Here is a 12,507-nt window from a genome sequence, read left to right on the forward strand (position 1 = left end):
TTTGACAGTAGATAGCCAGCCGATAGCTGGCAGGGCATGGTGGAACATGTAGTTTTACACGACCTGGAGAGCCACAGATTGGCCAGGCCTGGCCCAGGCAGATATGAATGGCCTGCTCAGGTGTGGCTGCTACGATAGAAGATCTCTGCCCCCTCTTCTGGTACTGACAACAGCCATCTAGTGCCTTCGGCGGGGGTATATGGGAATGGAGGTGGTTGACAATAGGTGGACAACCCCTATCAAGTATGAAATGTATATAGATAGGCACTCCATACCCTTTGACCCTGTTTTATGTATTCTCAGTTTTCTCCACTGGCTGGCGCTGTGGAGCACTGTGGCATTTTACAGATCAAATACCATAATAATAAACTGTAACGCAAACAAGTGTTGAGAATACCGCACGGCTTGACGTTAAAACTCTTGTAAAACGATGTTAGATGTTCAAATCCTATAATATCCACCCACTGCATCCTTGTTCATAAAATATCACAATCAGATTTTAATCCACAAACTCCTAAAATGTGTGAAACCAAAATAGCCCAAACCAACGAACCAACCCAACCGGCTTTCTGCTGGTTTAAACTGGGATCTCTCCCTCGCAAGCTAGAGAACCAGTTCAGATGCGTACAAGCCACCTGCACCTGTCCTATTTTGTATATAGTCTTTAATCCAACTTCCCAAAAAAAAACACTTCCACGTTTTGCACTACGAGACTCAGCCGCGGCATTTGGCAAAGGAACCTCTTTGTCTTAACTGGGTGTCAACTGCTGTATCCTAAACACACGCACAAGCCTGGGCCAGCGTTTTGTTTTCCTAAGGGAAGCAATTAAGGCAGAATCCTGTAGACAGGTATCTATGGTAGCCGAACATTGCATGTCATTAGAATCAGCTAGCAATAAAATGGTAAAAATACACCGGGTAACTAATGAGTTCATCAGCCGCATCTGAGGCCATTCCTATCTCATTTCTCTGTGTGTGTATGTATGGGTTTTTTCCTGCTACTTAATGCAGAGAGCATTGTAAGTGCTTACGAGAAGACAGGCATATAGCTGCTCTCTCTCTCTCTCTCTCTCTCTCTCTCTCTCTCTCCATAAAACCTTATCGCTGGGCCCATCCCCAGAAATAAAGGGCCATCACTCTTATTAATCCTCCCTCTCTCTGCAGCAGCTGGATTGCTGGTACATTAACAGATTATATCCTGGATCTTGGGCAGATTTAGCAGGATTCCATCTGTTTAAAGGCCACTGACTTTTTGGTGAGGCTTCAGGATACACCTCCCTGTCTTTACTGCAAAGGATTGAATTTTATTTTTAATGTTTCTTTATCTTCTTTAGAATATCTCCATCGCAAAAAGGTAAGATATTTTTTGTATTATTATTTTCCAGTGACATTTTACAGCTATGGGGAAATGTTGATTTAAGGTACACAGACTCTGGACGTCAACTGGTTAATGTCTGTTGCAATTCATGCATGTCCTGACAGACCGCAGTGGTCTATTATATGTAAACCTGAAACTAAGAGGGGGAGGAAAAGTGGACACGGTTTTGTTGTCACATTGCATTATTGGGGTTAGACCACTGTTACTAAAAAAGACCGATATATATGTGCATAGTGGTTTATCCCAGCCTCTGGCTCCAAGAACTTACAATCTAAGCAATGTTGGAGCATGTTGTTTTTAAACAAGCACACGTTTATTCTACGTCTGATCAGAGAGTCATTCTGAGACTTTTGCTGAACAATGGACGTTTTATAAGCCAAGTGCCATCTCGACAAGACAGTTCTGCCTGTGTGATGTTCGCTTAGGCCGCAGCCGTTTTGAACAACTAAACAAGTCAGTTCGGACAATTATGTGAAGTTGCAGAAGAGAAGGGTTTTAAGTACGACTATAAAACATACTGCCCTTTTCTTGTATTCTTAGTATATAAATGTAGGTTGCTGCCTCATTGTCTCCGAAACCCCTTTCTACTTCAATCCATTTAAGAAATACTGTTAAGTAGATTAGGTTTGAAAGGTGTGTTCAGTTTCCTGAGTGCTCAGGACATTTGTTTGGTGGGTATCTGTGATTTGTCAGTCGCCCATGCCACTTTGACCATGTTACAACAATGACTGCAAAGTCAGCTTTTTTAGGAAACTATTTATGAAAATGGGCTCAGTGTGGTCACCTGATGGCCTGGGTTGGTTGAGATGTCGTCTTGTTCACCGTACTTGCCAGTAAACCTAATAAATCTACTGGTGAACGTTTTCCAATGATGTGGCAGTGCACCATTTTACATGGCCAAGATTTGTGATAATTAAAGCGTTTGTATTCTACGGGTCAAACGTGATCTCATCCAGGAAACCGGTCCGAATTGTATCCCCATAATTTGCTTTTGTTTTCTCTAGGCCCCTAATATTTAAGGATTAATTTATTAAAATATATATGCAACTGGTAAAAAGAGGTGCGACATGCTTTAAACCAGGGGAAGACACCTGTCCAGAATAAGGCGGCCTCCCAATTGTATCCCCAATCTAGATTGTATTTGCATTGGTTTGCACTTTTTTGTGATGCTCTGTGTCGGTCAGTATTGTACAGCACTACAGAATATGTTGGTACTTTTATATATATATATATATTTATTCCTAGGTATAATAAATGGACTAAGTTGGATACTTAGTTTCATTAGGAGAGGTGAGCGCAGAATAATATTGACTTTGAAAGGAATAGAAGCACCTCCCCTCCACCCCTAGCCAAACTCCTATCACCCCTCCTATTTTCCATCTAAATTGGTAAACATTTTGCTAGGTCTCCTGGTGGAAGTTTATGCTGTCCCCAGGCTACGCTGGTGCTATTAGGTTATTTTTATTAGTCTAATTAGTTGCAGAAGATACCATGATATGCTGCGCTTCCTGCTCCCTCATCTCAGCTCAGTACAGTTATCTAAATTCACTGCCTCTGAACAAACTATCTCGGCTCCTGTTGTCTATTAAAATCTTCCTGGCAATTAATTTGTAAGCTGTCTTGCTGCAGAAGCAGAGCTCAAATCCTGCCCCGGTCTCTGTTTGTGTTGGATTTATATTCCTCACTTCCGCAATCGCTTGCCAGGCAGGACCAACGCTTGGGAAATATTGCTATTCAGTCATTCCATCTTTGCAGTCTGCAGAACCTTTACCGTCCCTGAAGACCATCACAGTCCTTGCTCAGTTGGGTTTTAAAGTTAGTATACATTTCCTAAATCATTGCTGTAACCAGTGCAGGAACACGTCTGGGGAGTTTATTCTGAAATTGCAGGCCTTAGAAATGGCAGCAGGCTTAGTGGCAGCTAACATTTGCACCCTGTGTCAATATGATATCCAGGGGCTTATATAACATGTGGTGGTAACACAGATCCAGTATACAGACATAGGCAGTCAGGCATACAATGCTTGCTGCACGCTCTGGGTGGTGGAAGTGGGTAGGAGTGTGCAAACAGATGGGAACTTGTCAGCAGAATTTGCATTGGGCTAATGTGATGCATTAGTGGCTAAAAACTGCTATCAGCACACAGTCAATAAATAGTAATGTACTGAGTAATCTGATCAGCTCAGCAGGAGACCTCTCTGTATATCCATATGTCACAATCCCATATGGTTACATTTTGGGACCAGTTATTTTCACATGAACCTCGGTCCTATAAAAATAAAGCTCGTTGGTGGGTCTCAATAATAATTCCACGTACAGTGGCTCTCGGCTCTGCAATCTAGCTAGATTCTTCCCCATATGAGCCTGTTCAAGCATCTCTGTAAAAGTGGATTAATTTACGTCCCTACAGTCGATCTTTCCACCCCTGTACCTGTGAGGAGAGTCACCAAGCATGCAAATTTTGGTAGGACTTTAGGACAGGTTTATGTAACAGTAACTTGAATTCTGCCAATAGGGACACCTTAAGCCTATAAACTCTACCTATGTCCACCCGGAGTAGAGTGATGCTGGGCTGAATTCTGCACTAGGGCGTGTGTGGTGTTGTCTTCTATTCACCTTATAAAAACACTTCCCTTCAATAAGTACTTATAAAGCCCTGGGAATAAGAATAGCTAGAGTTTCATTTTGTAGAATAAGACACATTGTACTATGTATGTGGTCATTGGTGAGAAATAGGGATGTCTCCAGGGAGAAATCTGCACCCAGACCCCCACCAGCCCTGGAATCCTACATGTACTCCAAAACTTCCTCCATGTGCCCCTCCCCCACGTACCTCTCACATATAAGTTACAAATCTGTACAGAGTTCAATAGACCGATATGTCCTCACACAGGAGGTCACATAACACGAAATAGGACTACTCTCATTCAATCATATTCTCACTTTAAAGCAAAGCAGAAAATAAGTCAAAACGGGAGCAGACGGTTGAGGGCCATAGGTGAAAGGTCACTGGTGGCCTCTAGACCACCTGATGTCCACCACTGTTATAGAGGTTAATATATATATGTATTATGATCATGTCCAGTGGTCAGGTCATGTTGGAGGTGTAGTGTCCTATGTCTGTATAGAGTGTAATAGAATTGTATTATGACCATGTCCAGTGGTCAGGTCATGTTGGAGGTGTAGTGTCCTATGTCTGTATACAGTGTAATAGAATTGTATTATGATCATGTCCAGTGGTCAGGTCATGTTGGGGGTGTAGTGTCCTATGTCTGTATAGAGTGTAATAGAATTGTATTATGATCATGTCCAGTGGTCAGGTCATGTTGGAGGTGTAGTGTCCTATGTCTGTATACAGTGTAATAGAATTGTATTATGATCATGTCCAGTGGTCAGGTCATGTTGGGGGTGTAGTGTCCTATGTCTGTATATAGTGTAATAGAATTGTATTATGATCATGTCCAGTGGTCAGGTCATGTTGGGGGTGTAGTGTCCTATGTCTGTGTATAGTGTAATAGAATTGTATTATGATCATGTCCAGTGGTCAGGACATGTTAGGGGTGTAGTGTCCTATGTCTGTATACAGTGTAATAGAATTGTATTATGATCATGTCCAGTGGTCAGGTCATGTTGGGGGTGTAGTGTCCTATGTCTGTGTATAGTGTAATAGAATTGTATTATGATCATGTCCAGTGGTCAGGTCATGTTGGGGGTGTAGTGTCCTATGTCTGTATATAGTGTAATAGAATTGTATTATGATCATGTCCAGTGGTCAGGTCATGTTGGGGGTGTAGTGTCCTATGTCTGTATACAGTGTAATAGAATTGTATTATGATCATGTCCAGGGGTCAGGTCATGTTGGAGGTGTAGTGTCCTATGTCTGTATAGAGTGTAATAGAATTGTATTATGATCATGTCCAGTGGTCAGGTCATGTTGGAGGTGTAGTGTCCTATGTCTGTATAGAGTGTAATATAATTGTATTATGATCATGTCCAGTGGTCAGGTCATGTTGGGGGATGTAGTGTCCTATGTCTGTATAGAGTGTAATAGAATTGTATTATGATCATGTCCAGTGGTCAGGTCATGTTGGGGGATGTAGTGTCCTATGTCTGTATAGAGTGTAATAGAATTGTATTATGATCATGTCTAGTGGTCAGGTCATGTTGGGGGATGTAGTGTCCTATGTCTGTATAGAGTGTAATAGAATTGTATTATGATCATGTCCAGTGGTCAGGTCATGTTGGGGATGTAGTGTCCTATGTCTGTATAGAGTGTAATAGAATTGTATTATGATCATGTCCAGTGGTCAGGTCATGTTGGAGGTGTAGTGTCCTATGTCTGTATACAGTATATTAGAATTGTATTATGATCATGTCCAGTGGTCAGGTCATGTTGGGGGTGTAGTGTCCTATGTCTGTATAGAGTGTAATAGAATTGTATTATGATCATGTCCAGTGGTCAGGTCATGTTGGGGGTGTAGTATCCTATGTCTGTATAGAGTGTAATAGAATTGTATTATGATCATGCCCAGTGGTCAGGACATGTTAGGGGTGTAGTGTCCTATGTCTGTATACAGTGTAATAGAATTGTATTATGATCATGTCCAGTGGTCAGGTCATGTTGGGGGTGTAGTGTCCTATGTCTGTGTATAGTGTAATAGAATTGTATTATGATCATGTCCAGTGGTCAGGTCATGTTGGGGGTGTAGTGTCCTATGTCTGTATAGAGTGTAATAGAATTGTATTATGATCATGCCCAGTGGTCAGGTCATGTTGGGGGTATAATGTCCTATGTCTGTATAGAGTGTAATAGAATTGTATTATGATCATGTCCAGTGGTCAGGTCATGTTGGAGGTGTAGTGTCCTATGTCTGTATACAGTGTAATAGAATTGTATTATGACCATGTCCAGTGGTCAGGTCATGTTGGGGGTGTAGTGTCCTATGTCTGTATACAGTGTAATAGACATATTTATAACTTATCAGGTGTAAATTTGTTTATTCCACCTCTAGACGAGTTTAATGTATTGCTTTGTGTAAGCCCTCCTGCAACTGTTACTAAAAACAGTTCTTTAGCTTCCTCTACGTCTTTTTATCATCACAGATATATTTATTTTCTTTGCCTAGGATACAATACAGAGTTGCTCTCTAGAAACGGTTGTATCCAAGGAAGAGACCTGAGCGGAGATGTAAAATATTCTAGAGCCAGGAAAATAAACCATTGGTAAACACAGAGCACACAGTCCTGATATGCTGCGTAAATGTACATATATGTATTTGTGACTGTCGCGTGAGGCCGGTTTATTGGAATACATTTTATTATCTCTTCAGTGCGCTGTGAAAATTAACCCATATGACACAAATTCATATGTTGCAGTAGCGCAGAGGTAGGCTGCCTGGGGAGCTTCAGCTGTTGTGGAACTACAAGTACCAGCATGATCTGCCAGCCTTTCTTACAGATCCCTATGAATGAATCCAGTCTTTTTTTCTTTTTTTTTTAAATGATCCCTCTCAAGACTGTAGACATTTATATCAGGTCCTCTCAGCAGACTTATTGTTAAGTTTGGGCTGTTTGTCAGTTACACTATACTGTACATTAATATATATTGTTACATCCACAGATGGAGCAGCCTTTGTTACAGCATTTTGGCTCGCAAAGTTCAGCAGTCAGGTAGATCAATATGGCATGAAAATAAAACATATGTATATGAATGCGCTTTAGAATGTGCAATACAGCCTACTCCATCTGTACTATGATAATGGCTCAGTACTCACCAGAACCTGCACAAAGTGTGAAGACACCCAATCTCCAATGGACGAACGCCTAGTTGTGTCAAGGAAAGGGTTGATAATATGACATATTTGATGTTCCCTCACTTTGCCCTAATTTGCCTTCCCCCTAGGCACTCGCATGGACTCCGGTGACACACCTGCCCTATATGACAATTAGTGCAGCCTCTGATTGTCACCATAAAAGACTCCATCCTTGCAGCCGGCTCACTGGAACATTCAAATCCCATTCAAATTCTCCCTGTGCGTTATTTGACTGGTGCTGGGAGCCCATGCAAAGCAGGAAATAAGCAGCCTGAGAAAAGAAGCTACTGCTTGTCCAAAGTTTGTCTGACAGCAGGTAAGAGGGCCTCCAACTCTCCTTCCATAGTGCCTACTACTGCTAATTTATCAACAGGCACCTTGGGATGATAAGAGGACCAGTCCAATTATTTAATAATAGGAAATGATGTTTTATACAGCAAACCAGCTATTGTCTCTGCTTCTGTCATGGCTCAATACAGTTTACGTGTTTGTTTTACAGCACAGTCTCCGTGGAGTCTTCCAGCTTGAGTCGGTCATCATGGATGAAATGGATGTGCCCCAGATGAAGAAGGAGGTGGAAAGCCTAAAGTACCAGCTGGCTTATAAGAGAGAGATGACGTCCAAGTCAATACCTGAGTAAGTACGGGAGAAGGGGACAAAGATCAAGGAGGGAGGGGAGGGGGGGCAGATAATTAGTCTTCCAGCCCAACATTGGGGTCTGTCTGTGAGAAACTACATGGGTGAACAGACCCTTCTTACAAGCGATGGGGGTGGGTTAGCTCAGAGTGCTCCTCTTCACTAAAAAGCAAATGACACAATTGGGAACCAGCGCCTTTTTGTTTGTAGTGCGGTGGCCGCTTTGTCTCTTGAGGTTTTCCAGATCTACATCACGGGACATCTGCTTGGTTATACAAATGTGTGAACATATATACATTCTCATGACCTCGGTGATTCACAATCAGTGCGATGGAACACATCTGTGCACCACAGTACACGGATGAACGTGTCACTAGAAGTTATGGGTGATAGGACTTTAAATATAAAAAAAAAAAAAAAAGTTGAGCTACGTTTTCAGTAAAAGTGTAAATCTATTCTTATCTTCATAATTAAAATTCACTACAATTTAACATTGTAGTGTCGCACATAAATCGCGCTGCCTCACGTCCTGTGTGAGCCTGGTCCTCTTACTGCTTTGTCTGTCTATTAATACCCAGTTTTGGGTTTCTTTGTTTTTAACAATTTTTAACTGAGTTTTTAAAATGTGGGGGGAGAGGGGGCGTAGAAAACAAATAAGGGAGTGAGGGGAGGGGGAAGAGTACAGTGAGATCAGCGGCAATTATTATATTACCCAGGCTTGTTTTACTACTGATTGCCCCCATCTGTACAGTAGTATGCTGGTGCTATATAAATGTTAATTGTAACAAATCCTATCATAATGTATAGTAAAGTGTAAGCTCCAGTGTCCTGAAGTCACCTATATGTAAAAATCATCCTGTATGTGGTTAGTAAGTTGTTCTGTACCATTCTGCTTGCTCATGGGATATGACTTTCATGCTGGTGCTCTTAACTTTATTGAATGAAGTATAGTGATTATCGATTCACTAAGGATCTGGTGTGATCTTTATATTTACAAGTGCACCTGTTGTCTCCACACAGTGGAGGCAGCCATATTGTGGCCTAAACCGCCATCCATGAGAACTCAGCCTCTCACTGTACAAGGTGCACATTGCTGGGTCCCATGGCAAACTTTTTGAGAGGGCTCAGGCATAGTGCTCCAGCCCCCCGGGCCCCCCGCTCTGCCCTGACTGGATCTTCACTGCGCACAACCCGCTCGTGGGGACCATCCATGCCCTGTAGGAGCCATACCTGCTGAGGTGGAAGTAGTTCACATACGGTGCCTCATGCCTCATAGCACTAGTTACCAGTGACTTGAAAGGGTGAATTTTGGTACAGGCCAAAAAAATGGCTTCTTCCACTGTGGGTTGGGGACAAGTACATTTAAAATTGTCATCTGACCCAAACCTATTCCACAGCCATATATTACATTGTATAAAATGTCAATTGTCTATTACATACAGTAACTGTCCTTCAACTGGGGAAGTGGGTCCCTGATATGTGACCCAAGGCTTTACTTTAATGTCTTGTGTATGAATTATATATAGTGTGTGTATGTATTATATATATATATATGTGTGTGTTCTCTTCCTTTTCCTTTTCCTTTTCCTTTTCCTTTTCCTTTTCCTTTCCCACAATATTACCTGCACTGATCAGAAATCCTAACTGAGAAACGTAGCTAACAGGGCAGATTTTCGGATACCCTAGATTGAGCCCAAACAAATGAATTGTGCTGTTATGTGAACAAACACCACTAAAACGGGTTTATTGTCATTTTTACACTTTGATAATTGTTCACTGGAACACTGTGGAAGAGGTATTCTGTACAGGGAACGTAGTTTATTTGCATATGGTGATAAGTTTGATAAATGAAACATCAATCAAACTCCAATGAAACACTGCCCCTAGTGGGCAAAATTATCATGTGGCACAGTAGTACATTAGTTGGGTATTACCCAATAACAGTTTCTGGACACAGCGTGTCTTAGGAAGAACGTCTTTGTTTTAAGACAAGCTGCCTTATTGGAAAGAGCTACTGCCATTCATATAAGCTCCTTCCCCACCTCCCAAACCTTAAAAAGGAAAATGTCACCCCTGTCTCCATTCTGATTAACTCCTGAAACTTTTACAGATATACTTGTGAACGTCAGTTTAATTATATAAACCATCTGTAGATTGGGTTATAACTATTCAGTGTGACTCTTGAGGTCAGTCATTAGTCACTATCCACAAACTCATCATGATCAATTGTGGAACTTATTATTTACATAATCTAAGCGCTGCTGGCCAATATGTCATTTGTTACATATATTAAATTCTGCAGGTACTTTTGAAGTGGTTTTCATGTCAGGTGATATCCAGCAAGTGTGAGCTATAAGGGGGGCAGCTGACACTATCCCACGCTGGAAGCTGCTAGTACTACTACCACCCAGTAATGGTCATGGGGTGTTGATTTTTTGTTAATGTCAGGACCGGTCGTCTTTGGCTGAACGTATAACAACAAAGCAAACTTTTTAAAAAGTAGTTTTCTCAGGTAGTGGGTTACAACATTATTGAATATATGCTTTTTAAATCGTGCTTTAAAACACCTCAAAAAGATCGGCAGATTCACGTCCCCTTTGGCCATACACACAGGAGGATCGCCTTGTCAAAGGGCCGGCCGAAATGACTACGTCATAAGGACCCTATGGATTCTGCTTGGCAGATAATTGTATGCACACACCAGTGCAGTGATTGGCTGGTCAGATTTCCAGACCTGTCCAATCAAGCTATACCATGCATTTGATTGTTTGGGATCCAACCACAAGGTGCTGTCAAAACTGCACTTTGTGCTGCAATCTTAAAAGGGGACCTGTCACCTACACACACACAGTGGAGGCAGCCATTGGGCATTGCGCTACTTATCATTAGGAACCATCAGGCACCGTATCCGGTGATGTCACTGGCTGCACGTTCTAAGGTCAAAAGCAGTCAGTCCTGATGTAAGGCTGTGAGGACACAGAAAATCCACTTACAGACAAGACTGTTTCACCCTTGTTAGACCCTCTAAAGAGCATTTGTCAGGAGTTTATTATTTGCATTTTGCTTTCCATACAAGTGGCTTCTGCTACATTACATGTCCAATGGGAAAGAGGGATCTGCAAACCACAATAGAGCACTAGCTAAATGAAATGGAACTAGAAAAACTTTTGTAAAAATGCACTCTATGTTATACATATCACTGGTATGAATCTATACACTTCTAAAATGCTTATTTTTATATACTATAAAGTATATGTCATGTGCGACAGACCATACACATGTACTTTAGATGTATTTATATTGAACCTATTATTACACATGCCCCAGATGAAAAAAGCAGATCACCAAATGCTCCAAAAAAAAAAAGAAAACGCATTCTATACAGAATGGCAAAAATAATACAAGACTTGTTTATATATCAGTGGTATAACAGGTCCTTTAGGAATAGTTTCATTTTTTCCCCCCACAGATATCGTCTCAGCTTATACGATGGCGTCCAGCACTGTGTGTAGGCGACAGGTCCACTTCGGGGGGAATAACGCAATCTATTTTCAATGTGTGTGCTCCAATTAAGTTACTTGCAAGGCTTTAATAGCTGTGCTGACTGCCTACTAAGGTCTATTGTATTAACCAGGAGGGGGGGAAGGGGAGGGGCAAAGGTGAAAGCTCAGACCATTCTCTTTTCAAACTCACTCCATACATGTCTACCCACATCTTCCATAGAGTAATTCTCTCATAACTACCATTTCTCTCTCACATTTTCAGATTATTAAAGTGGATTGACGAGGGAATACCCAACGACCCCTTCCTGAATCCAGAACTGATGAAGAACAACCCATGGGTAGAGAGAGGAAAGTGTAGCATCCTGTGAGGCTCCAAGATCAGGCTCGGACCCCCCCACCCCACCCCCCAACTCAATGTATCATCTACTCTGAATGTAACTAAATTATAATATTAGAATACAGCCAGGAAGCTGATCAGAACTGTATGATAACACTGCATTGTTCCAACTGATATTACACTCACAGATGGATCTATAATCACCCATGACAGCTAAAACCATGGGGTAAAGAGGTGGTCTAGTTTTATTTATTTTTTTTACTGTAATTTTATGTTTAGAAGGTTGGTGAAACGCGTGGAAGTGTTTTAGTTTAATGAGACATTGCAGTGAAACGGTTCCGTTGTACATATCTAAGCTGTAGGTTGTCACAATTGTACGACAGCAATAAAACAGTCTTGGGCTTTTCTCAGAACACGCAGAGCCTAGTAGCAATTACTGATACAGCTCCCCCTGACTGTACCTTCCAGATTATGCACTATAACAGTCTATGCTTTTCAGGTTAATGCCACTGTAATAATTTATAAAATCGGGGGAGCTCCTGACCCCCCTTTGTATTTTTCCTTTTTTGTCCAAATAAATTGAATAGAAGATTCATATCTAATAAAAAATGTGGTTAATTTTTCCTCTACTGTCACCATTGTTTTTATATCTTCCAATGATGCGTGACTTTGAGGCGCTTTTACTTTTAAACTTGTATATTCAGTAATTAAGGGCAGTAAGTCATGAAAGGTTTGTTGAACATTCGTGTCCAAATAACCAATCCCCATTCCATTAAAAGGTAAAAACTCGCTAGGGGACCCTACCGCTTGCTTCACAATCCCCACCTCCTGAGATGCAGC

General features: G+C 41.5%; 1 protein-coding gene across 1 annotated transcript; it reads left to right on the forward strand.

The window, feature by feature from the left end:
- The first annotated feature begins 948 nt into the window (after positions 1–948).
- On the forward strand, positions 949–12,290 carry GNG13 (G protein subunit gamma 13). Its single transcript, XM_075179274.1, has 4 exons — positions 949–1,354; positions 7,281–7,507; positions 7,691–7,827; positions 11,593–12,290. The coding sequence occupies exons 3-4, from the start codon at positions 7,730–7,732 to the stop codon at positions 11,696–11,698; spliced, it is 204 nt and encodes a 67-aa protein (XP_075035375.1). The 5' UTR covers positions 949–1,354; positions 7,281–7,507; positions 7,691–7,729; the 3' UTR covers positions 11,699–12,290.
- Positions 12,291–12,507: the final 217 nt, after the last annotated feature.

Source organism: Mixophyes fleayi, chromosome 7, assembly GCF_038048845.1.
Source record: "Mixophyes fleayi isolate aMixFle1 chromosome 7, aMixFle1.hap1, whole genome shotgun sequence".
NCBI classification, from domain to species: domain Eukaryota; kingdom Metazoa; phylum Chordata; class Amphibia; order Anura; family Limnodynastidae; genus Mixophyes; species Mixophyes fleayi.